This window comes from Podarcis liolepis (genome assembly GCF_965112155.1).
Source record: "Podarcis liolepis genome assembly, chromosome: 5".
Lineage (NCBI taxonomy): Eukaryota > Metazoa > Chordata > Lepidosauria > Squamata > Lacertidae > Podarcis > Podarcis liolepis.
The window spans coordinates 80,765,684-80,793,665 of NC_139556.1; the positions used below are offsets into that span (position 1 = coordinate 80,765,684).

Genomic DNA, 27,982 nt, shown 5'->3' on the forward strand with positions numbered 1-27,982 from the left:
GGTCTCTAGGTATGTGCAGCTGTAGCTTCTGGATCATCAAATACAATTTCCCACCCTATGGCCCATAGATGAATAGGAGTGCATATGTTTAGAAAGATCTAAACATCAAGCATTTATTTAAAATGTGACAATGCTTTTGACACAGCAGCCCTCGTACATCTCTTTGGGGTGATGACTTTGGTTGTTTCACTCTCAGCAGCATGCCCTTACTAGTAACTCCAGAATGTAAATAAAAGGCTAATGGATAAAAAGGGGCTTCTAGCTGCTAACGTGAATCACTTTTCTTAAAGTGACAATTCCACAGTTAGCAGAAAAACAGTGTAAACACCAGAAGAATGTAAAAAAAAATTAAAAAATCAGTTCGTGTTCAGTTTCATCCAGCTTTTTACCTGACAATTACAGTCCTCAAGAAGCAGCGTCATACATGCGGAATACAACTATGCAGCACTGGCAACTAGATAAACAGCTACTTTATACAATGAACGCCATACACAGCCATTATGAACTACCGATACTAAAAATGAAATTCCAAGATGCCCAAAGATAAACTGTCAACAATGAACCAGTAAAGCTGCCATCTCTCCAGTGGCCAAAAGGAACAGTGTTAACTATATTCTTCGCTCTGGAAACGGGGGGCAGAGTTTCTGGCAGTTTCATTCTCCTGTGTTGTGATTAAGTCTATAATGGCTGTCAGCAGTGCAGTGTCAGTTGATTTAGTATTGTTCCAGTCCACAGGGTGTGGGTTTTCTATTTTTTCTTGTAGAAGGTCATCCAATTCTTTTTTCAAATCCTGTGGATAAAAGGATGTTGGTTCAGAAAGAAACCAAGAGCAGAAAGTTTCGAAAGTCATTCTATTTTTCTATAGTGTCAAAAACTTAATACATACTTGGAAATGAAATGTATTATTCTCTTTCATTATTCTGCATTTTGCCAAGAATGTGTGTCAAACCTCTTGGAAATTTAACTAGCTCTTTTCTGTCCAGTTAAATGTAACTTACTTTAGGTACAGCTTTATCTGTTTCGAGTTATTCAAGAACTGTACTGTATAAAGCACTTTGAAACAAAGTAAGTTTCTCATAAGGATAAAAAAAGAATTGCCAAAGGAGTCAATGGGTTGTATCCAACTTAAGTTATATGCAGAGGAAGTCCACTGAAATTAATGGAAGGAAGTTAGCATTGTCCCTTAATTTCAATGCATCTGCTTTAATAATGAATTTGGATACAACCCAACGTCTTTAAAAGAATCCCATTTTCAAGCTGAAATAATAGTTGAAGTTGTGATTTAGTTAAACTGCATATTTTCACATCTTGTTCAAATTTACAACTTCACTCTTGATAGCACTTTTTAACAGTAACAATAAAAATAGCTGATATAGGCCAAGAAAAGACTAATGTGAAAAAAATGAGGCAAAACACAATAAAAAGGCAATTATTTTTGAACATCAGATAAGTTCAGTCTTAATTTAACATAAGGTGATTGATATTTGATAAATAAGCGAAATGTTTTAGTTTTTAAGATCCTATTGTAATTCTTCCCCAACCCCTTTCGGACAAAAGCTATCCATCTGGCATTAAAATCTGGTGCTTGATTGTACTTCATCTATCTCAAGGTACAGGTGGGGAATTGAATGAACAGGGCTGTGCACTGCTTATCTAAACATTGATTCTATCTGATTACTCCACTTGAAGTGCCTTTTTCTGGAAACAGATCTGGTGGAGCAGGAAAATATCACATAGAAATAAAGGCAGTATCTCCCTGTTGATTAATTCATTCCCCCCCCCCACTAGGAAGGAAGGAGAGAGCATTTCACATGAAATCCTAAAATGACAGGTCTCTCCAAAATGAAAATGTCTGAAAAGGACTGATGCCTGAAAAGATCTTTCAAGTTTATACTTTATAGGAAATTACAACACAGCAATCTAAGCAGACGTTACCTTTTTAAAAAAAAGAGAAAGAGATGTTTTTGTAACACCATACTATATAAGCTGTTCCAGGAGCAGGGCGGTTGTTTGTGTAGAAGAAAATCTGAAAATGGAATGGGCATCCCACTCACCTTCACTAGCTGTGCTATTCTTGCTGGAGACTGAAAAACAATCCACTCATCCACAGCAATTGTATCCTGATCTTTGTCCTTCTGAATAGAAATATCTCCCCCAAAGAACAAAAGGCAGTATGGCGAGACTTCTGTGCAATCGTACAGGTATATCTGTAACAAGGAATGCATTCAGCACATATAAACTATGTTACCACGTTCAAAATAGGGCACGAGAAAGTTCCAGTGCATACTGAAAAGGGGATCTCAAGTTACTTGGTTTTAAACTTGTGTGTAGTTCCTATGAAGTGAAATATTAATAATGTGGCAATCACTGGAAAACACTTCATGTTCAAGGTTTTGCAAAGCCAAGACAATTATTATTTTAATTGTGAAAGGTTTCATTCTCTCAGCGGCATTACATACAAACAAGTGCTGAGCAAAGATTTGCTGTTCTTCATTGACTAGAAACAAGAGTAGTCATAAGGCATAGCTAAAATATGTGATATCCCTAGGCCTGTAAAAAACAAAACACTACACCCTTTTGCATTCCGTGGGCTGTGCTTCTCAATGTGCTCTCCTTCCTTCTGGAATGACAGTCGTAAGATCACAAGAAGCATGGAGGACATGAGAATCTGAAGAATTCCACTGTGAGCAGCAGGCATCAGGAGGAAGAAGGGAGGGCACAGAACAGGAAGGAAGCATTAAAAGCTACCAATATTGCCATCTCTCAACCAGGAGTTGTCATTTCGAGGCCCCTTGTGAAGTGCAGTGATAACTGCAATGAGTGGGGCTGTGTACAGACCAGACTAGTTAAGTTAACTAAGACTGTAATGGCTTCAACAGAACAGACTGTGGAGAGACTTAAAATACACCCACATTTATGCTTAAAACAATACAAAATAAATTTTCACTTACGCTGCTTGTCCTCATCTTCAAATGGTAAACAAGCCAGTTGTAATGGAATTCTGTCTCTTCAACATTGACAGACTTGGGATGAATGTAAACTGTTCCATCTGTTTTAGTGGAAACTTTAACCCTTAAGACACAGACAAATCACTTATAATTCAGCTACAAAGGAATAACATGCACATATGTTCAAAGATTTAAGATAACTGCCCTTCAAAAAGAGACTTGTAATGTGCCATTAGGGCTATCAGCAATTTCTAAATTAGATATTGCTGCAAGATATTTAGGCAAGAACTGAAAGGAAAAGCAAGAAGGATTTTAAGCATCTATACTTTAAAAAGTTCCACTTCAAAATCAGACTACAGTATCAGATTACTTTAAAGATTTGTGTTATATTAAAGAATAATAAGGTATCAGTTGTACTTCATTGCAATTTGTGTGCTCTATTCCCTTTTTCATTCTGAGCAAGAAGATATTGCTTGCATAAAGGATAATCCCAGTGATGGGGAAAGCAAAATTATACTGTCCTATCTATGATACTATCCTCATTTCAATTTCTCTTTTGAAACCCAACACATTTTCAAAACAAGAGAAAAATAAGTGATATACAGAAAGCCATTTTCTATCATCATTATTAGTGACTTATCCAGTCCAGGGCTTAGCATCAAAGCAAAATATAATCAATTTATTTTTGCTTGCCATCTACCAAATAAAACATAGATTGTGGAGACGGGATCAAGAGAACTCTGCTTATTCAGTCTTAAATTTTTATTTGTGGCTCCACCTAGTGGCAAAACTATGCTATTACATTTTGCTCAATTCAAATAGGAACGAGCAATCTGGTTATTGTACTAAGCATGCCTTACAGAAAGGACCACTATTTCAGACACAATGGACTCTTCTAGCCAAAAGAGCAGTGTAAAAAAATAATAAATAAATTTGTGGTTCTCACTTGGGATGATCTCCACAAAATTTCTGTTCATCTGGAGCTGCAGGATCCCAAAATTAAGTATCACCTGCCCAATCTATTGTCTCACCTGAGTATGTGGAGGGGGAGGAGGGGGGAAATAATCACATGCTCCCCCAGAACTCAAATATTCCTAGACTACATAGTTAGCAACACAAGGAAAAATATATTCCAGCCTTCTTCCAACTACGTAGAAACCCTTGTTTAATATATTCACACACACATTCTTGGTAAGAGAGCATGGAGAAGAAAAAGCCTTACATTTTTCTCTTTTTACTGAAGTTTGCTCGGATCTTTGCAACCTTTGGATATAAGCCAGCACAAATAACAGCTTTGAGTAGCTTCTCATTGTCTAGAAAAGAAAACAGCCAAGTGAATCACAATTCACAAAGGGAGAACTGAAAGCGTATCTGGTGCATTGCTCCTCTTCAGAATTTACCTGAGTTCGTGTTGGATTTGGGATCTCTAGGGCTTCTACTATTCACAAACCCAGCTGCAAGGAGATGTTCAGCAAACTGCCCTTTCATGTTACGCAGCATCTAGAGAACAGCATGAATCGATCAATTTGTTCTTACAGATAATGTCAAACTAAATCTGTTTCAAAAGTGTACGTTTTCTCGCTAGAGACAAACAACGATTACCTGCAGAGTATTTGAAGAAAGAAAATACTCCCAGCAATAATCCTTCTCACACCTGAAGCCACGTCGCTGGGCTTCTTCCCAACCCTGAAAGCACAATTATTATTATTATTATTATTATTATTTAGTATAGGTCCTTTTAAAGGAAAACTGGAACTGAATCTGATTTTTATATCTTCCTGATTTGAATGCCAGATGGAATTAGAAAGCATTTTATAGAGTAGTAAAGAAGTTAAATATGAAGTGTCACAATAAGAGTGACCTAAAAAAATAATATGGAGTGCATTCATTCCTTTCACAGAGCTGTATTAAGCCAACACATCCAGATTAGAACTAATTCAGCAGCTAAAAGGAAGCTACCATTCATATCACTTCCTTATTCCACTGTGTGTAAAGGGGAAAGCTCTAGAACGGCAATAATTAATCCTGGTCTCCAAAACAAGAGGAAGAAACACTTCATGAACTGCAAGTTGGAGGAGATACAAGATTCAAATTAGACCCATATATTAAAATTGTTTAGAGCAAATCATAGCAGAAAACAATGAAACTTGGAATAAAAAGCTAACCTACTAGTCACACCCTCCTAGTGGTGCATCAGTTAAACTGCTAGCACATTTGCAAAGCTAAGAAGGGTCCAGAATTCTAGTTACAGGGTCCAGAATGGCTTCAAATTGGATGGGGGTGGGGAAGTGTTGAGATTCCTGAATTGCAGGAGGTTGGACTTAGATGACGCTCAGGGTCCTTTCCAACTATACAATTCCATTATTCTATGATCTCCATACTAAATGCATACTTGGGTTTAATACTAGTTTGTCACCACTACGAGTAAATCAAGTATGGACCGTGAAGATTTCATCTCTGTGCAATGTGAGCTGCTTATGCTAATATTTGAATCCTCTTTATATTATTTATTTAATAAACGATGTTCCCCCTGTGAATCCACCACCTGTCAACTAGAACAGTGCTTCCCAAACTTCACCCCGCCGTGGAGAACTTGAAAATTGCTGAGGGTCTCGGCAGACCATTTAACGACTTCTCTGCCTGTTGCAAGAATTGTAATTCCATAGAATTCAAATTGTAATGCAACAGTATACAGTGGTACCTCGGGTTACATACGCTTCAGGTTACACACTCCACTAAGCCAGAAATAGCGCTTCAGGTTAAGAACTTTGCTTCAGGATAAGAACAGAAATCGGGCTCCGGTGGCGCAGTGGCAGCAGGAGGCCCCATTAGCTAAAGTGGTGCTTCAGGTTAAGAACAGTTTCAGGTTAAGTACGGACCTCCAGAACAAATTAAGTACTTAACCCGAGGTACCACTGTACAATATATTAATAAAAGCAGCAATGAAAATGACTATTCTGTGCAATGGATGTGCTGTCTTACATCTTCAAACAAATACCCAGGAATGCCAGGGAACCACCATGAAACTTGAAGACCACTGTTGGTCAATGGATCACATATCTACCTTGAAAGCATTCACAATGGTGAGGTGATCACTTTTAGAACTCTTTGACAGTTCCTTTCTTCTTGCGTCTGCTACTTTTTCTTTACCCTTAAGAGAAAAACACACAAAGTTGGACTAATCTGTGTATTAAAAAGAAGACAGACAGACAGACTCAAGAGATATAACCAAGAAAAACTAAGTGCAATTTGCTGTAAGACTAAAACATTACAAGGGGGGGGGGGATTTCTGAAATTAAAGGCTTCATCTTCAAAGAACAAAAATGTAAATTTAAACAAAAAATACTTTTAACGCTCTCTATAAATACTTTACCAAGGGAATGACAAAAGGGTCCTTGAAGCTGAGGCTGGCAGCAATAGTGAGAACAGGATCTAAGCAACAGAATAAAGCTCCAAAGAGAATCATTTTTCCTATGTGTGGCTCCACTGGTAATCGTGCCAAATGGACTCCAAGGGGAGTCAATTCTTCTTGCCTATCCAAGGCATTCTGTTAAAGGGAAGACACAAAAAAGGAAGAACATAAACAATGAAAAAGAGTAGCAGAATTTGGTTGAAATCCATGTTAAAGAAGCCTAAATGCTGTCCCTTAAGTTTTAAGGTACAGTGAAATTTAGTTTCACATTTATTTAGAATAGCACAGCCTGCTTACATACCGTATTTTTTGCTCTATAAGACTCACTTTTTCCCTCCTAAAAAGTAAGGGGAAATGTGTGTGCGTCTTATGGAGCGAATGCAGGCTGCGCAGCTATCACAGAAGCCAGAACAGCAAGAGGGATTGCTGCTTTCACTGTGCAGTGATCCCTCTTGCTGTTCTGGCTTCTGAGATTCAGAATATTTTTTCCCCTTGTTTTCCTCCTCCAAAAAGTCTTGTGGTCTGGTGCGCCTTATACAGCGAAAAATACGGTAATTACAATTTTCAGCAATAAGGTTGGGACAGCAAAGAAGAGTAGCTGTGAGCAATAATCATGAAGACAACTCAGATAGGTATCTAGGGTGAGGGTGCTGAAACCCCATCCATGGTTAGAATCTCCCTAAGTCTTTAGACTCATTGCCTCAGTTTTCTATCGCTCAGCAAGATGCTTGCTTTGAAAGTACCCAGATGCCATGCACAACTCCAAATTAAGGAACGTACACACAAATTAGCAAATCATCAAGACACAAAATTCTGAGCACCAGAATTTCTTGTTTCAACAGAGTTTTAGGAATTGACTGCTTTTAATTAAAGGGCTGGTGCTGTGATATTTTTAATGTAATTATTGGTATGTTTTAAACAGATTTTACGTATGTATATAGTTTTAATTATATTTGAATGATTGATTTTTCTATTTTAGAAGTTTTCCTTTTTATCTGTAAGTTGCTTTGAGTCCCATCAGGGAAGAAGACAGGGAATAATAATAATAATGATAATAATAATAGGTGATTTTTACTGTTGTTCTCAAAGCTTATTTGAATTTTAATAAAATACCAGCTGAACAACTGCAGGAAAATGAGCATGCACTGCCCATTGTGCTTTAACTAGTGTAAAAATTCATTATCTTATTCCATTTCAATGTCCTGATTTTTCTAGTTACATCCTTCATCAGAAAAATTATAAAAACAGTACTTTCCAAGTCAAAACTAGATATTATTTGATTTGGGTGAAGTTCAATTTTAAATTGCACTAAGGTTTAAACTACACTTCTTAGTGCAAAAAGAAGTTTATTAAATTAAGACTTCAAGTGTTTGATGTTTTCCTTGCCTTAGATGCTAAAATCATATATAAAGCTTAGACAATATCTACAGTAAACATTTGTAATTGCTCAGTTTTCTGAATGATTTCTAAGTACCATGAATGAACATTCTCAAGCCTGAACAAGTTGTGAACTGCCCAAGTTCTATGGAAGAAAGCTACTATACAAATTGGTTACTTAAAATAAAATATTAGTACAGGCAATAAATAAGAAATTACCAGCTGCATGAGATTTTTTATGGATAACAACACAGCATCACGTGATGGTGGATCCATCAGTTTGCTCAGAAAATGGGCAATTCCTCCAAGCTTTAAGATCTGAAAGAAAAAAAAGTTCATCCTTGTTTATAAACTCAAACTAAATTGCAAAACACCTTCAGAATTATCAATCAAATGCTTTCCCACTGACTCATTTTTTAAAAGCATGAACAGTTAGGAACAGAACTTTCAATAGCGTTCCACAGAAAAGAGACTCCTATTGCTAATTATTATTACTACCTATTATTATTAATTAGAATTATTATTTCATTTTACGCATCACTTTCAATGAAGCTTCTCTAAGCAATTTCACAATGTAATAATAAATTCATATACAAGATAACTTCACATATAAAGACAATTTCAAATCAGTTGCAGATAAAAACTCGGACATAAATGTCCACTTAGAAGACATGTTGAAAAAAAAGTCTTCAACTGATGCTGAAAAGACAAGAGATGGTGTCCATTTGATATGTAAAGGAGTTACGAGCCCGGCTTTGGCTGGGGAGGATGGGATATATATTTAAAAAATTATTATTATTATTATTATTACAGCCATACCTCATGTTACATCTGCTTCATGTTATGTTTTTTCAGGTTGCGTCCCATGGCAACCCGAGGTACCGGAAAGGGTTACTTCCAGGTTTCGCTGCTCGCGCATGCGCGGTAGCGCTAAATCGCACTTTGCGCATGCACACAAGTGCCAAATCGCACCACGCACATGCGCAGATATGGCGCTGCAGGCTGCAGGCTTTTCACATTGTGAATGGGACTCCAGAACGGATCCCGTTTGCAACTGGAGGTACCACTGTATTTCCAAAGGGGAGATACTACTAACACTCAAAGCCAGATTACAACACCATGCAGAGCACAGAGATTGGTTGGGTATAGAAAGAATGAGACAATATTTGTATGGGGAGCCACCACTCTGAACTTAGCCTGGTAGCTTATTGGCAACCAGTGCAATTCTTACAACAGCAGCATAATACGATGCTAATATAGTGTCCCAATGAGCAGTTAAGCCACACATTCTGCATACATGCAGCTTCCGGGTCATAATAATAATTGTAATAGTAATAGTAGTAGTAGTAGTAATACCCCACCCATATGGCTGGGTTTCCCCAACCACTCTAGGCGGCTCCCAACAGAATATTAAAAACACGACAAAACATTAAACATTAAAAACTTCCCTAAACAGGGTTGCCTGTTCAGGGGCAGCCCCAGATACAGTACCTCTCTTGATTCTGATGTTACAGAGAACAGGGTATCATCAGCATATTCATGACATCTCATCCCAAATTTCCTAATAACTGTTCCCAATGGCTTCAGGTAGATGTTAAACAGCATGGGAAACAAGATGGTACTTTGCAGCACCCTTCTGAACTAGCAAGTTTTGCACTCTCTGAAAGACTAACATACAAGATTGACACCAATCCTCACTGAGGTCATTCCACAGCCTCAACGTAGTTGCAGCAAGAGCTCTGCTCCTTGCCACACATGGCCTCACTTCATACAATAGAAGCACATGGACAAAAGTGCAACGTGCTGAACTGCAGGGCTCATATGGCAATGTAGATCCATTGCTAGATATATGGAAGAGAAGCCTCTTTTATGAGCTCAGAATCCCATCTGCCACAGACGGCAATAGAAACCACTAAAGTAATATAATCTGGATCAATACTACTTGAGCATCCAAATCTTTATGCTTGATGCAAAATCCTTTACCAGAAAGGCTACCCAAACAGGGTATATATAATATATATATTACCTTGATTTGCAAACAAAGTTCTTCCAAAGGTGTCCTCAGGATTTCTGGCAACTGATAATCGTCTAACAAACTGGCACGCAGACCATTGTACAAGTGGTAGCAGTTACCAGGCTGGACTCTGCAGAAAGTTAAATATTTTGACACTGTAGTAACACTGATGTGTTATAAGTAAAAGCGGCTTAGCAGTATACCTTTTATGCAAAACTTGCAATGAAAGAATGACAAGCTTAGGTGCTGACCCTATGGTTCAGCGTACCATCAAGAAGCAATTATAAAGAGAAGGGGTGGGGAACCCCAGGCACAGGGACAAAATGAGACCCTCCAGACCTCTTAATATGGACCTCAAACCACACCTCTCATCAGCATTACTCTGCCCCTTGAGTGCTTTTGCCTGGCTGGAATGCGTCCCTTTAAGAGTTCTGTGCCAAGATAGAGGAAGAGGTGTGTGCATGCGCGCGCGCGCGCACGCACACACACACACAAAAATATGTGTGTGCATAAACCTCTGGCTCCTGCATGGCTGAAATGTAGCCTACTGTTAGAAGGTAAGAGTCATGGTTGTTGCTCCACCCTTTTTGGCTCTGACCAATATTGTCACTGGAATGAAACCCTGGAAGGAAACACATCCCTTGAGCTAAAGAATGTTCGCCATATCTGATCAAGGACAGCAGCCTGGTGCAACAAAATGAAGAAAATGTTACCAAACCAACACCAGCTTCTTTTTATATATGGCACAGGGAATAATAAATGCAAATATGGTGTGGGCAGGGATGATGTATCTACCTGACAGTCTGACATATGTCAATAGAAAACTAAGGAGCACAATGCACTCCCCTTTAATCAGTATGAGACAATAACCTTATAGGATGGGATTGCACCAAATCTGCAATGCAGTGAAAGGTTATGCCTGATTGGTCTCACAAAGGATAGTTGAGTGAAGCAACTTTGTGCAGCTGAACGGCTATGCACCTATTACACATTTTTCTGTATTCACCAATGCTCTTGAATACCAGAGTTCTAAGCAAATTCATTTCCAAGTGATTATGTGGGAAGATATTAAGTACTTCCACAGTTAGTGGGAGTAATTTTCAGGTAGCAATACTGTGGAGGAAAACTTTCAAGGATAGTGATGCTGAACTTTCTTTTTCTTTACGTACTATCTGGTAAGTAGATAATATCTAGAGAAATGCACTGAGTAAAACATGCTAAGAGAGTAATCTACAGGACATGATTTATTTGTACTACATGTACATTAAAGGTAAAGGTACCCCTGAACGTTAGGTCCAGTCGCAGACGACTCTGGGGTTGCGGCGCTCATCTCGCTCTATAGACCGAGGGAGCCGGCGTTTGTCCAGACAACTTCCGGGTCTTGTGGCCAGCATGACTAAGCCGCTTCTGGCAAACCAGAGCAGTGCACAGAAATGCCATTTACCTTCCCGCCAGAGCAGTACCTATTTACCTACTTGCACTTTGATGTGCTTTCGAACTGCTAGGTGGGCAGGAGTTGGGACCAAACAACGTGAGCTCACCCCGTCGCGGGGATTCAAACCGCCGACCTTCTGATCAGCAAGCCCTAGGTTCTGTGGTTTAGACCACAGCGCCACCCGCGTTCCTCTACATGTACATTAACTCACCACCAATTCTTTGTGCTCAAGAGCCCAACCTCCGCTCACACAGCATCTCCACATAGGGAGCGAGGAAAGTGGGCTACAAGACCTATACGTATCAACTAGGCATATGTGCTGTGCCTATAGTCCTATGTCTTAAGGTTTTATTTGAAGGAGTTCAACAAATACAAACGATGCAAATGTCAAGATAGTGAAGAATTTTTTTCTATATGGTATTTTTAGACTGTAATAGAGAGATCATGCTGCTGAACTACTTTAACTTCTAAAACTAAGTTTAAATCCCTGAAGAACAGTTATGTTGGACTATGGAAGTAAAAAAAGAACCCTAAGAAATTCCTGTTAACTGCTTAAAGACTAACAGAAGTATTCTGGTATGAGGTTTTGCAGGTTAGAGCCTCCTTTATCAAAGATTTGATGATACAAGAGGATGCTCCAATCTTTTCATGCTCCAATCTAAAATGCATTGGGCTCCACCATACCACTTTGGGTATTCAGTCTATAGAAATCAAATATCAAAGGGGCAAAAAACAAAACAAAAAACTAAGCCAGCAAATAAAGTCACTAAAGGAAAAGCTTCAGATTAATCAATAAAGTCAGCAAAGTGAGGGGGAAAGTTAATGTCTTTAAAGTAAACTTTAAGTAATAAATTTATTATTATTAAATATTTGAAAATGTTCATTATTGCAATAGCCATGGTTTCCCTGCTTCTGTCCATTCTGTTACGATAGATTACTCTTACCTTCCTGCTCTACCTTTCCTCTGCTTAGCGTTTGCTTTGCTAACCCACTCTGCAGCCATCGTGCTAATGTTGTTCTGTGTATCAAAGTTAGTTTCCTTTATCTTTCCTCCATCTATAACGTATACCACATCGTCTATGGTGATGCTGCAGAAATAGGAAGCAGGAAGAAATGGTTAGCTTTCGTACATCAAATAGAGACAATTTGCATTGATTACGTCAATCTGTAAAAGAAATTGCCCCTTACGAAACACACAAATTGTACTGCAATCAATCGTAATGAACAGAGACTACCACTTGCTATAGTTTTGCTATTTCTTACATAACAAGCACAGATCCAACAAGGAGTGAAGTCTGCAAGAAAACCAAAAAGCTAAAAATGCTCAGACTGAAGCATGACAAACTGAACATGTCAGAAGCTAAGACTATCGGCGGACATGCTTATGTTATTATTATTATTATTTTACAGATTCATAAACCACTTCACAGCCACAAACTACTGCAGTAGTGTGCAAAAAGATAAAGGAGGTAAAATACACAAAAAATAACACTAACAATAAACCAATTTTTACATTGATACAATTAATAGCCCATAAGATGACTGGGTCATACTTAAGGGAAAGTTTTTAGATCTAATCATCAAGACAGCAGGCACTTGTCTAACTTCAGTTCCAGTACTAGCTACATAAAACAACATTAAGCATACTAATCTGGAAATAAGTTCTATTTTTAAGCAAGCATGTTTTGGGTTGGAGCCTTAGGATAATCAGCTGTAAGCATACTTAATGGAAACTGTTAGCCCTTGGGGTTTTCTAACAAGCAATCCAGTCTAGGCAGCACTCCTATCTAATTCCCAAACTGTCATTGTAATGGATATTGAGGAGGGAAGAGTCTGGGTTATAACTTCTTTTGCCTAGCTTCATGTGCACTGTTTTAGGGATGAGGGTCAGTTTCAACACCTAACTTATTCCACAGTGATGAAGCCAATTTATAAAAGCCGAAAAGGAACTGTTGATCATATTGTAAACAGTTTTTCTTAATGAATACAGCTCCCCCTGCAGCTCCAAGTCAGGAAATGCCAAAGTTTCAAGGCAAGGCTTTGCTGTTGATCCTCTCCTCTTGAGGCACAGTCCACTTCCTGTCTAAACTCTAAGCACATCTTCTCATTATCTCTTGCTCTGCACTGAGCCATTTTTTTCTAATTTTACCTCCCTTCCACTTTCCAAACCTGCTTGCATTTTCTGTTATTCTTCCTCTCCAAAAAGGAAAATGCAAAAACATTGTTTACCTCGGCCTTTATTCCCCCCCCCCCTTTTTATTGGGCTCCAGGAGGACTGAAAACTGTTTCCCTTTCAAAGAAAAAAAAAGGGGGGGGGGACATTGCAGGCATTGTGCTTAAAAGTGCCAGCGTTCAAAAAGAAACTCCACGGATTAATTGGGCAGCACTCAAGAGACCTCTGATATGTGTTGAATGTGTTGTTTTCCCTTGTACAGTATATGCATTCTACACTAAATTTTCACATTAAACTATCTGACGAATCCAAAGTGGAAAAGCAGCTTCATTGTACATATTTTAAATTTATTTTATTGCTCGTTCCACTACATAAAGGAATTAAACATTTTAATTTACACTTTTGATGAAAACACTCCTTTTTCCCAACAAATTAATTTCAAGCATTGCTAGAAGCATAAACAAAGATTTACCTAGTCTCAGCGATGTTGGTAGCAATTACAATTTTACGGACTCCAGGGGGGGTCCTTTTAAAAACCTAAAGAAAAACAAAATCAGAAAGAGAAAAAGTGTTTGTTCCAGAAATTTCTTTCTCATCCTAATATTTGTTTACTTAATTTAATTTCTTTCAGTCAAGACATGCAGATGCATACACTCATCACTAAATTTAAACACCAGAGCAACTACGCATTAATGGATAGTTGAAACATTTTATTAAGATATTATTACAACAGCAATCCAAGAAGAAAAGAGTTATTTGGAATGAAGGATATGATCTCTTGAAAAGCAGGTGGATTGAAGCGTCCCATGTTTTAACAGGCATGGCACAGCCCAGTTGAGACATTGTGTTCTATATCATAGGGAGTGGCTGGGTAAACCCAGCCAGATGGGTGGGGTATAAATAAATTATTATTATTATTATTATTATTATTATTATTATTATTGACACATGAGCCCACTATGGTCCCAATTTCCAAGGACATGGAGATTCCACAATATGAAAAACTGATTCCTTCCTTGCTGCTTAGTAAGACTAAAATCAGTTTTTTAATGTTACTTAAAATAATAAATACGATTGGGCAACAAATAAACATATGCACTTGAATTCAGAGAAACAACAGGGGAAAGTGGAGAGGATGGAATATGACCTCCTTGCCTCCCTCATCCTAGCGCTAGTCACCCCAAATACCTCACTAAAGGTGAGACCCTGCTAAACAAGGTGGGTTATGGGGTGGGGACTGAAAATCAGAGGCATATTTGTTCCCAGAAGTTATCTTCTACCCAGTATTTCCACCAGCATTTCTCTGGATCCAACCAAGTAAGTTATGTGAAGGCACAGCTGTTGCAGTCATTCTACTTTAGTTTAAAAAACTGAAAACAGATTTAGAATACTCTATACCAAAATAACGACCACTGCTAATTATAAAACTTACCTGGGTCTGGTTAACAGTAGGCATCAACGAATGCAGAGGTATAATAACGAACCTATCTGAAAAATAAAATTGGCATTATGGTACTACTCTAAGTAAAATTCAGTTTGAAAGAAAAACTAAAAATCTAGAAAAAATTAAAAATATAAATGCGGTACAGTTATAGGAAAAATGAACTATTTTCTTCAAGAAGCCACAGATTCTCGTTACAAATAATATTTTTGAAAGCACTAGTTAATTTATTCATTTTATTTTGCCAATAACAAAGAAAATTCATAACTTTTCTATATTTTGCCTTAAATATTGCGTTGTAGCATTAAACTGAAAAAGTCTTTGAGGTCAGCAGCTTGTTAGGTAAAATTAAAATTAAACCATTGAATATTTTAAATTTATTCCTAGAATCATTAACGGCTATCCATTTGATTCACCCAAATAAACTTATCTGCTCTCAAAGCAAATACAAAGCTCAACATCCTTGAAACATTTGTTCCACAGCGCGTTATGTTTGTGCAATGTCATCATGCAAAACCACATTAAGGATGGGGACTGCTATCCTTGACATTTAACAGTAACCAATTTATTCACGGGCATGGCCAAACTTGGCCCTCCAGCTGTTTTGTGACTACAACTCCCATCATCCCTAGCTAAGAGGACTAGTGGTCAGGGATGATGGGAAGTGTAGTCCCTAAACAGCTGGAGGGCCAAGTTTGGCCATGCCTGAGTTAGGGGGATTTACCAGCCAACACTGTAACTGACCAGATGCTATCACTTACTGGTCCCCTGCAGTGGCTGTTGGGATGCCAGTTCAACCATTGCATTGCATTCAAATGCATTTTTAAGAAAGACAGTGGGAATTATGGTTCTGGCAGTCATGCAAAGGAGAAAGATGCAGGGCAACAGGAAGGGGGCAGAGGCTCAGAATGGCAGCTAGAGAAGTTCAAGTAGGCTTTAGGGACAGAGAACCCTGCCCTCCCAAGTGTTACTAAAGCATCTTGACAGGGCTAATTTAACTGCTCATCCTAATTTAAGATTATTTAATGTAGGCCAACATTCATTTGAAAAGAGTAGCTGAATTCTGAACTTGTCTGCCAACTTGCATATGCTTAGGATGGTGAACATCAGCAGCTATGTTGGCACTATGATGCTGTGTTGATAGTGCTGCCAAAAGGTGCTGGGAGGGTTTGGGTAACCGTTTATAAAGAAAACCTCTAGTTTACAGCAGAATATTTTAAGACCATCAAAGAAGATGATTTACCTGACTTAAACATAACTTGAGACATCAGAAGGTCATTTAGAGTGCTAATGTTGTCCCATCCAGGGAGAAATACAAGTATTGCACCATCCTGCATGAACACAGGTAAATGGAGAAATCGATTATCCAACATGGATGCATAGTTCAACCCATAAAGCACACATCACGGCCAAGTTCAGACATGTTGTTAAGCCACAATTTAGGAAGTTTGGATCCCGCTCACAAATTTAGTTTGTTTCACCTAATGTTGATTTGTGCCCCCTCCACAGGGTCTCACCTCCTCTTTGAATAGTCAGCTTGTTTACAAAGTGAGTGGTGCAATCAGTCTGTTGCCTGGTAGGATGAGGAGGGTACAGAGGTCTGTGAAAATGCCAGCAAGAAACTCTTAGCTGCCCAAGTAGTTTTGTTTGAGTCTTGCATCCGTGCACTCAGATTGGTATCAGGGAAGGGGCAACACAACGAATTAGAATTAAACCAGGGTACTGAACTTGGATGTAATGACAGACTACAGTTAACATAAGCCAAGATTCATGCACCAATTTTAAACCGTGGGGTTTCAGAATATGATTTGCTAGGCAAAAACAAGCCATGATTATCCCACTGGGGCAGATTCATATGTACAAGCAAACCAGGGATTAAATATTGTATCCAATTCAACCTGTAAACTTTATTTTTGGTATTTCTAAAACCTTGCAATCACATTCTTAATATTATTTGCAATTTGAAACTTATATGCAGCAGAAACACTTGATTCTGAGTAACTTTTGTCCCCCAGTACCACTACTGTCACTATCACAATTTTATCAGGGAATAGAGCAAAGCGCCAAAATACCATTGAAAGCATTGGTAATCGTGAAGGCAGTATTATCTGCGTATGTTCAATTTGATTATGTGAACCAACATGAAAGACATTATTGCTCAAAAACTATCTTAAAATAGTATCTTCTATTTTCAAAACTTATGGTGTTAAATAAAATGGGATTAAGCTAGAACTTAGTACAAAACCAAAATTCTAGTCCCTGAAATGTTTGCTTGGGAGCAAGAGACATTGAAATATCCTGTTGAAGCCAAAGGATGTGTGATTTGGTTCTGAAAAGCATTTACTCAATTTTTTCTCTAAGATTAGTGCAGTACTGAGTTTAACATACAAGCACAGAAAAAAATTTGTAGCTGTTGTCTTTGCTTGTTTGTCAACAGTACCTCGAGTTACAAAAGCCTCAGGTTACAAACTCCGCTAACCTGGAAGAGTTACCTCGAGTTGAGAACTTTGCCCCAGGATGAGAACGGAAATCATGTGCCGGTGGCACAGAGGCAGCAAGAGGCCCCATTAGCAAAAGCACGCCTCTAGCTAAGAACAGTTTCAGGTTATAAATGGACCTCTGGAACGAATTTAAGTTCGTAACTAGAGGTACCACTGTAGTTAAGATTCCAGTCTACTCTTGAATTTTTACTATGATGTAACTGGAATACAACAACATTAGAATAGCCCCTGTTTGCAGTATTGTGGTGGTGCAGTGATTGTGCCTGGTAATCAGAATATTTCTTTACTAGGGCCAAAGATACAGGACCATGGCCAACAACAAACAATAGTTTAATAATTCTTCAATCATATAATCAACTCTTGTAACATATAAAAAACATTTTTAAAAAAGACAGTGAAAACAACTTTATGTATTAGTATTAACACATACAGGGAGAAGAACTTTATATTAATCCCTGTGATTTCATATGCCTCACATCACAAGTGCACAGTTGCCTACAAAAATTCCAAGAAAACAATTCCTTACAAAATAATTTCCCTCTACAATCATTGCGTAGAGCCAACACCAACTTATATTGTTTTTAATTATGATGAGCATGAGTCAAATTTAAGCCTTTTTAAGTTCCGTTTATTTTAGTAAGGGTTAAGGTTAAGTAAGTGCTTAAGTCTCTTCTCTTGAAATCTAGCAGATTTAGAATCAATTAAGTTTAATTAGGTTGACCTAATCTAATTAAGAAGAGGAAATAATTTAAAAAGTGAAGTCATATTTAGCCAAGTTGAAACTCACCTCTTCTTCAAGCGCAATGTATTTGATCAGTGCTGCAATCAAATCAAGGTCAACTTTCTCATCATCCATCATTCCCAATGCATCAATTGTACTTTCTGAATACCTAGAAATCACGTACAAATAAAAAGCATTCTTTAACCGTATGTGCTATAGTTAAGTTTAGCACAAGTACACAGGCTCTTGTTTTATACAAACAGCAAAAAAGGAGACTGGTTAAAATAAACACAGATCAACAGAATAAACTGCTGAAAGAAGACAACAGAACAGACTGGATCCTATTTGCTTTTAAGCCCAGAACAAATCTCAGTCTCTCTTAAACAGATAAACTGCATGTTTATTCAGAAGTTCTACTGTGTTTAATAATAGTAATATATTTATATATCACCAATCTGGCTGGGTTGCCCCAGTCACTCTGGGTGGCTTCCAGAAAATTAAAACATCAAATATGGTTTGCTCTCTAGAAAGTGCTAGGAATGCAGCCATAAAGTGTCTGTCACATATGTAACAAAAATCTGAAAGTCGTACAAAAGTGAAAAATAACCCTACCGTCCTCTCAGCTTCTTCAAATAATCTGGCCACTGCTCATGATAAATTTCTTCTTTTTCTTCCTTTTCTGGCCTGCTTATGTGCCCCTGCATAAACCTCTTTTTCCAATGTGGTCTGCGATCCGTATTTTCTGGAATGTATCTTCAGAAATAAATATAGCATTCAGTAATAATGTTTGCATATTAAGTAAAAAAAATTGTTTTTAATCATTCTAAATATCTCAATATAGTCTTCATATTGGGAGAAGACAGGAATCATTATACGTCCAAATTCTGAGTTTTGGTGTCACAATGAAAAAAGGAATTAAGAGGAATTGTCTTCACACTAACCGTAGCTTCTCAATTACATCTTCCAAAAGGTACTCCTTGACAGGATAGGTGAATCCAGGAATATGGATCATAGGACAACTGTCTGTATAAAAAGGGGAAAATATATATTACATCACCTACATTTTAGCAAACTGTATCATGCTTGAAAACAAGATACAAGACACAACTTACAGAAAGCTAGAAGCATGAAGCTTATACAAAATAAAACATTTTTTAAAATGCTATTGTTATAGTAATCAAAAAAGCTAGTTAGGTTGTTTTTATTCTATTAGAAAAACCAAAGTGGCTTAGAATGTTTAGGGAAGTTTTTAAGGTTTGATTCTATTTTTAAAATGCTGTTGGGAACCCAGCCAGATGGGTGGAGTATAAATTATCCTTGGCATGAACTCAAATGTTCAAAATGCTGCCAAAGATATTGGTCACTGAAGTTGCAAAGTAAAATGTTTATTGCACACAGAACATGATACTTCACCTGACAAACTGACTCTGACAAAGAATAGTTATACCACAATATGTGTGTGTCTTTTAAGGTGTCATAGAACTATTACATGAAAATGCCAAGTATTCAGCATTTCATTTCATGCAGAGATAAATTTAAAAAATAAACAGCATCTATTTTGTCTATTTATTTTCAGAAGTACAGGCAACTCCACACTTCTGCACAACTGCGCACATGTGAAACCCGCAAGTGGTGGAAGCGAGCTGGAAAGTCCTCCTGGCTCGTGAGGAGACTCTCCCCAGAGGGGTTTACTGATGCTGCTCAGCCTCCCCGCCTAACAGCTGACAAGTGGGAAAGCAGTGGCAGCCTGGAATGTAGCCCCCACATAAGGAGGAAGACACCTGTCTTTTGTTATACTGTGAGGCTTACAACATTCATAGCATAATACAAGGGATTATTACACTTGTAAAAATGTAGATAATTTCACGCACCAAAATAGTCTGAGAACTTCTCGGCATTCAGCGTAGCACTCATCAATATGACTTTCAAGTCGAGTCGTACACTTAGCAGATCTTTGATTATGGTCATTAAAACATCTGATTGGAGATTTCTCTCATGGATTTCATCAAGGATTACATGACTAACACTGGCCAACTCCCTACAGCAAAAGAAGTACAGAACTGATAATCCCCCATGTTTATAAGAAACAAAATGTTAATCAGCAGATATGAAATAAATAGAAATGAGTACAGCAAATACAACTATTAGCAGCTGCTGATAAAGCTTTGAGGAAACGCATTCAAAAAATTTTTTTGACACAGAGAAACACATACTTATCTGACTGGAGCCACTGTAGGACAATTCCTGTTGTGCAGTACAAAATTGAGCCTTGTTTCCTTGGCAACCGGCTGAAAGATAGCCATTAAAAACAATACTTCAGTTCCTCTTGATATTGCTTTTGAAAAAGCCAGAAGATACTTTTAAGTGTTATAATGACAGTCAGTACACCTTCAGCTGCACTCAATTCAAGCATCCAATGTCTGGTTGTGCAATATAAAAATAAAAGCTGCAGTTCTATACACACTTATTTGGAAGTAAGCTTAGTTGAAGTCAACTGGACTTCTGAGAAAGCATGCATAGTTTGGCTTCATGGTATGCTCAGCATGCAGCCAACAAACAGAATATCTAAGGTATGACACAACAATGCTTAATTAACCCATTTTACAAGTTGTTGCTAATCCAAACAACACACACAAATGCCACTGCTTCTTTCTTGGTTGCTCACCTGTTTTATATATACACATTACTTCTAGAGGAACATAAGGCTTAACTTGACAGCAGCTTAGCAGAATAAAAGTTGCAGCGAAAAGTCTTGTGAGGACAGTTGATTCAAAGGCAAGTGGGTGGCCACTTACATCACAACTCAGGTTGGTGCTCTACTTGGTAATGTATTGTATTTGTAACAATTCCTCACAAAGATTTGTGGTAAGGTGTTCCTATTTGTGGCAACACCCACAAATGGCTGAAAGATAGCCATTAAAAACAATACTTCAGTTCCTCTTGATATTGCTTTTGAAAATAATTTGAAAACTTATTCTAGGTGGAATAATTAACACCTGAAAATACATGAAAATGCCATTCCCACGGTGCAGCTTATCAGATGGAGCTCCGTCTGCATGGCTGTATACACAAATACCTCATATGAAATCTTACAGCTCAGCCAATAAGCATTTGCGCTGACACAATCATTCACAGAACAGGTTACTAATTTTGTCACCAAAAGTTACATCGCTGCATCTGTGGAAGGAGAACCCCCTAGGTAAGTAACAGCACAGCAGGGATGCTAAAAACATATGCTCACTCTAGTCTGTGCATAGACATTCTTCAAGTATGAAAACTAATAAGAAAATACTCATGTACCTTTCAAGCCGAATTTGATATCCTGTACTCTTCCCATTACCACATACTTCAGCCCTTTCTGCCGCAACTCTCTCTGCTACCTTAACATTAAAGAAAATCTGTTAATGTTTTCTTCTTTGTAAATATGGTTACTTTATCCCAGAACAGATATAAATGTCACTTACAGAGATAGCACTGATCCTTCTAGGCTGAGTACATACAATCCTGCAGGAAGACCCCTTCCCTCGCTCAATATAGTCATCCAAGATGAACTGAGTAACTTGAGTTGTCTTTCCGCAGCCAGTTTCCCCACTTATAACAGTTACCCGACTGCTATTTATGATGTTTACAAGCTCCTATTAAAAACAAAACAAAAAAATGAAAGACACAATAATCACTCTGCTGTGTGGAGATATGCTTCCATGCCCTCGTTCAATTATAAACTGAACATTACCCACTCTATAAAAAATACACCAGGGACTGAAATTGTTCAATGGTGTTTCTCTACACAGTAGAACACACGAACGTTTTCCACTAAATTCTCATTGCCTTTTAACATTTAATCAAATATTTTTCTTTTCCAAATCTTAATGCCCATCTGAGTTAAGACAAAAAGGCTCATATTCAAGGTATGTATTTACCTTTCTCATTCCATAAGAAGGCAGCTTCTCACGAAATCTCTGCAAAGTAAAGAAAAATTAAGTGAAAATAGAGTATATTTATAATAAATATTTATAAATTTGGTTAGCAAATTGAATACGATTAGTGATGCTGTTAAGCTATGAACTGAAGCACCAACCTATTTTTTTAAAAAAAGCATGTTAATGTTCCATCTAAGACGCTGAGAATCATATATATTAATAATAAATGTTTTCAGCTGCAACACAACATTAACGCTTGCCTTTTCCACTAAAGGAGAAGAGGAACTAGAACTATATCAACCTCTGACTGTGTTCCTAAGCAAGCTCCTTGAGGAAAGTCAGGTTTTTAAAGTTCCTGTGCCTCTCACTGCAGTAGGGATAAAAATGGAATGAAAATATTATTTATTTGGGGGGGGAGAGAATGATTAGCTGCCCTTCATCAGAAGATTCCAAGGCAGTGTACAAAAATATATCTGGTTCATCTTCATAACCTAAATAAGAAGCTGGTGCAGAGCTCTTGACAGCAAGCCCACATGACTGGGCTGCCCATTATACCCAATAATTTAATTCGGATCACAATTGATTACACTATATTCATCATCTTGGCTACTAGATGAAATACAGCATAAAAAAACCCGCTCAGGGTTTCCACATATATTATTTCATAAATGATATCTATAATTTCTAGCCAAAAGCATTTATGCAAACTTCTATTGAGATAGATACAATTAGAGATCTAGCATAGTACAAATGGAAATACACTAGCACAGTAGAGCTTCATCTTCCCATCCTGCGCTCAACATGCCCCAAAATCTTCTCTGGAGGCTACCTGCATTTCAATATATCTGGAATCAGTTTTTTTCTTTTTCAATTCTTCTTTAAGTTGCTCATCTAAATCAACATCAGGTTTATTTTCTTCTAAGAGATATTCTGAATCTTGATCAAGGAATGTTTTTTCCAATATTGGTCTAGTTCTTTTAGGCGCCCTCTCAACAACAGGTTTTTCCACAACAGGCTTTGGTTTTGGAGGGGTCTCCTTTGTGTACCTGGAAAAGGTGTGGTTAAGCATAAGTCATCCAGCTCTAAGAAACACACATCAGTAGATAAATTTGGTATTTATAGTTTTGATCTACAGTCCTGTGTCCAGCTATGAGTAAATAGGTGATCCCATCCTGTAAACAACTTAGGTGGCAGCTGGCAAGCAGATAGCTCAGTCGGTAAAGCATGAGACTCTTAATTTCAGGGCTGTGGGTTTGAGCCCCATGTTGAGCAAAAGATGCCTGCATTGCAGAAGGTTGGACTAGATGACCCTAGTGGTCTCTTCCAACTCTACAATTAGAACTCACTGCTCTGCTTGCCTGGATTTTCCTCCCTCCCACACCACTGATATTTTGCCACAGTACTATCCCAATTATACCCTGTGCTGTATAATCCCCAAGAGGCCACAAAGTTGCAAGATAAAACAAAAACCTGAGATGAAAGTAGCTCAATAAATGTCACTAGCTACAGACAACCCCCGATTTGTGTAGAGGGTGCATTCCAGGTCATTGTGAAATTGTGTGCAACTGAAACAGCCTGCAAACAACCCACTCCACCCCTAACCCACCTTTTAGTGATTTCTTTTATTACATTTCCGGGCTACTTCCAGATTCGGCGCTGTGCACATATTGGTTGCACCTAAAATGGGGGTTGCCTGTAATTTAGTCATTATTATTCCAAATGGTCAATTATTTCCCAATTTAGAAATACTGTTGTGATGTGATGTTCCATAAGAATATTAAGCACGAAAACAAATGAAACTGAATACAAATTATTATAGTGTTTGATAGTAAAACAGAACATAGCATGGCATGTTGTAACTATTTTATAATGCAAACTACCCTTCAGTTGGTTTGCATACTGCTAACATACTGCTAAGATTTGACATGAAACAAAAAATATTATTACCCTTCCTCATCAGACCACCAAGACATGGCTTCTTGTTCTTTTTCATTTTTGCTCTGGACAGTGTTCAGCAACTGCACAATCTGTTCCTCTCTGCGCTCATCCATACGCACCACAGCTCTCTATATATGGAAAGAACAATGGATTTTAACAAAATCTTAAAGTATAACAATACTCCATGCTCAAAAATCTTGCTCCAATTATCTCAATGTCGGACACTCCTCAATATTGTAAAAGGAGGACTACATATTCTAAATACTAAGGATATGTCAAGTTACTACTATACTTTAAATTTAATGTTCTGTACAAAGTTGAGAAAGCCTTCATTATCCCTAACAGAAACACATAGTAAAATTCTCTGACAGCATACACCACAGGACACCAGCACACAAATCTTCTCCATATGGAAGAACATTTCCTTTCATACATACATGTGAGGAAAATGAATGCTATTGTTTATTTTATACCCACCTGAGTGGCATATACGTGGATACAACTACTCAATGCTCAAAGAGGTTGATTTAATTTCGTTGTCCCCGAAGGGGGCAATGACAATAAAGATATTATTATTATTATTATTATTTAAGCATCATGCAAATGAGAAAGGCATCAGCCACAACAAATGTGCCTTGTGGGGCATGTTTGCGGGACATTCTTCAAACCTATTTTAAAAGTCCGACCTGTCATCCCCTTCCTCTCAACTTGTAGCCAAATCCCCGATCCTCAAAATATGCCTTAGAGTTGAGAGGCTCACTGGAGCAGATTTGGGGCATACACGGGGAGAGGAAAAAAACAATAATCCCTGCTGCAGAAGCAGGACGCCACTCATGCAGCAGTGGATACAACCCTTGGTAGGATTACTGCAATGCCCTCTATAGGGGGCTTCCCTTGCTGTTGACTCAGAAACTGCTACGATTAGGGGGGGGGGATGCGCATATTTGGCAGACAGGATGGGAAATTGGATGTCCAACACCCCCAACCTTGCAAAAAGTGGGGTGAGATTCACCGTCTTGGGCCAGTCACTCCAACTGACAGAGGACAGGACTGGGCAGAAGAGTTGTCTTTCTATTTTTGCTGGGAGCCTGAAGGGCCCTGCCCTGCTTCTTTCCACCTGGCTTGGGGAAGTGCCTGACAGCTCCATAAAGGAGTGCTTCTGCTGCTGTTGGGCAGAGAGGGTTGCGTTTTTGTTTTTAAAATTGCTTTTATTTTTATCTATATCATTTTAAACTGTGATTGATATTAATGCTGTATTCTTAGTTTTAGATTTTATGAATTATGTGGGAATTGTTTTCCATCTGGCTGTGTACGTTCTGATGTGTTTTATTTACTGTTTGTAACTTTTGTTATGCTGGTAATTACGGTATGCAAATCTTGTCATGCTGTAAGCAGCCTTGAGCATTGTTTTAACTATGGAAAGGCGGTATACAAATAAAATGACGGCCCTGTATACCTGAAGGAGCGTCCCCACCTCCATCATTCAACCCGGACACTGAGGTCCAGCGCCAAGGGCCTTCTGGCAGTTCCCTCACTGCAAGAAGCCAAGTTACAGGGAACCAGGCAGAGGGCCTTCTCTGTAGTGGCACCCGCCCTGTGGAACGCCCTCCCATCAGATGTGAAGGAAATAAGCAGCTATCCTATCTTTAAAAGACATCTGAAGGCAGCCCTGTTTAGAGAAGTTTTTAATATTTAATGCTGTATTGTTTTTAACACTTGATTGGGAGCCGTCCAGAGTGGTGGGGAAACACAGCCAGATGGGCGGGGTATAAATAATACATTATTATTATTGTTCCCCAGCGCGCTCAGGAAGAACGAAATAGGCAGGCGCGCCGCACCAGCTTTCAAAGGGCCTCTTGGATGTAAAGGTAAAGGGATCCCTGACCATTAGGTCCAGTCGTTGCCGACTCTGGGGTTGCGGCGCTCATCTTGCTTTATTGGCCAACGTACAGCCGATGTGGCCAGCATGACTAAGCCGCCTCTGGCGAACCAGAGCAGCGCACGTTAAAGCCATTTACCTTCCCGCTGGAGCGGTACCTATGTATCTACTTGCACCTTGACGTGCTTTCGAACTGCTAGGTTGGCAGGAGCTCTTGGATGTGGGCACCTTCAAAAGGAGCGGGCCGACAGATAAATTCCTCAGGAACGAAGGGCTTCACTGGAGGCCTCCTCTCTCAAGCGCCACCCACCTCAGGGGTCCCGCAACTACACATCCTGGGGGCGCAAATGACGGGTAGGCAGCGCTCGGCTGGACACCCTGAAGCCTTCCCCCCTCACTCACCTGCTGCCTCTCGGCCTCTTTGCTCTTCTCGCCCTGCCGCCGCGCGTACCACAGGCCAATCTCGCGGCCCTTCAGGTGCGGAGGGGGTCGGCCCCGGCCGCCGCCGCCACCACCACCACCTCTTCCGCCACCTCCCGCTCCGCCGCGGCCAGACGACGAGGACGACGACTGCGAAGCGCGGGGCCCGCCCCCGCGGCCCCTATCCCGGCGGTGCTCGTAGCTCATCTTGCTGCCGCCGCCGCCTCCAGGTACTGAGAGTCTCCCGAGCCGGCAGACACTAAGAGGGAACCGGAAGCGGAATCCTCGAGAGGCTCTTGAGCCGGCCCGGCCGAATCGTAATCACTTCCGTTCTGGCTGACGCGCAGGCGCAGACGTGGATTGAGGCTCTCCCTTTCTAAGTCTCTCTGTCTCTCTTTCCCCGCCCACTTCCCTTCCCCTCCTCTACCGTTGGAAGAAGAGGGGAAGGGAAGTGGGGGGCGCTCAGAGGGGCGCTTCCCTTTCGGAGGAGGAGCGCGTGCGCGAAACGGCGGCCGCGGGGCCAACGGTCGCAACGGTCGCCTCGCGCGGCCAGCCAACGTTCTAGAACTTTGTTTCGCTTTGTGTGTCCCGCTCGCCGTCTGTTCCTTCGGTCCCACCCGGGGCGGCCGGCCTCGTCAGTGTACGGTGAAGCCTCACAGAGCGAACGTTTCAAGGCAGCAGCTGAAAACACAGCAAATAACAATGCAGTTTTACTTCCAGCTCCTGACTGAGGTGGGCACTTCTTGCTTGAGGGCTGCTGCGGCCAGGGCCGGATTTACGTATAAGCTAAAAAAGCTATAGCTTAAGGCCGCACTCCCTTGGGGGCCCCCAAAAAATTTAAAGGGGAAAAAAACCTGGATGTACATTTACAAAATATAAGATAAAAAATACTATTAATATACTTCTTCTTAATAGTATTTCACTATTAATATACTTCTTAATTGTATTTCAGTTCAACCATTACAGTGGTTACATACGCTTCAGGTTACAGACTCCGCTAACCCAGAAATATTATCTCAGGTTAAGAACTTTGCTTCAGGATGAGAACAGAAATCGTGCGGCAGCAGGAAGCCCCATAACTAAAGTGGTGCTTCGGGTTAAGAACAGTTGCAGGTTAAGAACAGACCTCCGGAATGAATTAAGTACTTAACCTGAGGTACCACTGTACTTTGATAAAATACATATTTTGTTATGTGCAAATGGCTTTAGATACCTATTAGGTCCCTAAATTACCATATGGCACATATTCAACACAAAAAAACGGCAATTTGTTGCTGACAAAGGACAGCTGGACATAAAGGGCCCCATTACCTTCAGGAGCTTAGGGCCTCATCAAACCTAAATCCGGCCCTGGCTGCAGCCCAGGGATATTGGGGAGCTGTGGCACCTCCAGGTTCCCAACAGCCGTAGCAAACAGTAGCCGTCCTTTATACTTCCCGACCCTGCCCTTTGGCACCTGAGATGTGGGTTTTTGGGACCCCACCCTATTCTGCGTGGCTAATGATTCCAAACTCTTTAAAACTGGATTTTCCATTAATTCTGGGTCCTGCTAATACTTTAAGACATTAGAATTCCTATATTGTAACAATATCCCCCCTCTGGGGCTATAGTTTTAACTAAAAAATTCACCCCATAAATAACCTGGTATCCACCCTCCCAGATGCTGTAACTAGATGTCAAAATGCAAACCCATAAAAGAGATGTTTCTTCTTGGTTCTGGGTCTCTCTTGCCTCCTTGCAAGGAGGGGAGGGAACTCTGTTGCAACAGAAAAATAAAGATCTTCCTTGCTTTCACTGCAGCCT

The 27,982-nt window shown here is 39.4% G+C and overlaps 1 protein-coding gene and 1 long non-coding RNA gene across 3 annotated transcripts; one reads left to right on the forward strand and one right to left on the reverse strand.

The window, feature by feature from the left end:
• Window positions 1-87: 87 nt before the first annotated feature.
• Window positions 88-27,144, reverse strand: DHX36 (DEAH-box helicase 36). Of its 2 annotated transcripts, none has more exons than XM_083503992.1 (25): window positions 26,162-27,144; window positions 23,890-24,008; window positions 22,772-22,988; window positions 21,943-21,981; window positions 21,487-21,657; window positions 21,323-21,402; window positions 20,236-20,310; window positions 19,894-20,060; window positions 18,964-19,045; window positions 18,635-18,775; window positions 18,089-18,191; window positions 16,044-16,131; window positions 14,792-14,847; window positions 13,832-13,896; window positions 12,131-12,274; window positions 9,764-9,881; window positions 7,957-8,055; window positions 6,322-6,495; window positions 6,013-6,099; window positions 4,551-4,634; window positions 4,349-4,448; window positions 4,171-4,261; window positions 2,952-3,072; window positions 2,055-2,207; window positions 88-790 (listed from the first exon to the last, which is right to left on the reverse strand). In XM_083503992.1, the coding sequence occupies exons 1-25, from the start codon at window positions 26,384-26,386 to the stop codon at window positions 605-607; spliced, it is 2,985 nt and encodes a 994-aa protein (XP_083360118.1). In that variant the 5' UTR covers window positions 26,387-27,144; the 3' UTR covers window positions 88-604. The 2 variants fall into 2 exon arrangements, with proteins under 2 accessions (XP_083360118.1, XP_083360119.1); XM_083503993.1 differs by having other exon boundaries at window positions 21,323-21,398; window positions 21,483-21,657.
• LOC310707540 lies at window positions 26,823-27,973 on the forward strand. Its single transcript, XR_014526559.1, has 2 exons — window positions 26,823-26,911; window positions 27,164-27,973. It is a non-coding gene; the product is annotated as an uncharacterized lncRNA (long non-coding RNA).
• The last annotated feature ends 9 nt before the right edge of the window (window positions 27,974-27,982 follow it).

Coding starts and splice junctions, on each gene's coding strand:
- DHX36 (XM_083503992.1), bottom strand. CDS start 26,386: ATGAGCTACGAGCACCGCCGGGATAGGGGCCGCGGGGGCGGGCCCCGC. Junction 24,009..26,161: donor AAGAGGCCGAGAGGCAGCAG/GTGAGTGAGGGG, acceptor TTCCATATATAG/AGAGCTGTGGTGCGTATGGA. Junction 791..2,054: donor GAATAGCACAGCTAGTGAAG/GTGAGTGGGATG, acceptor TTTTATCCACAG/GATTTGAAAAAAGAATTGGA.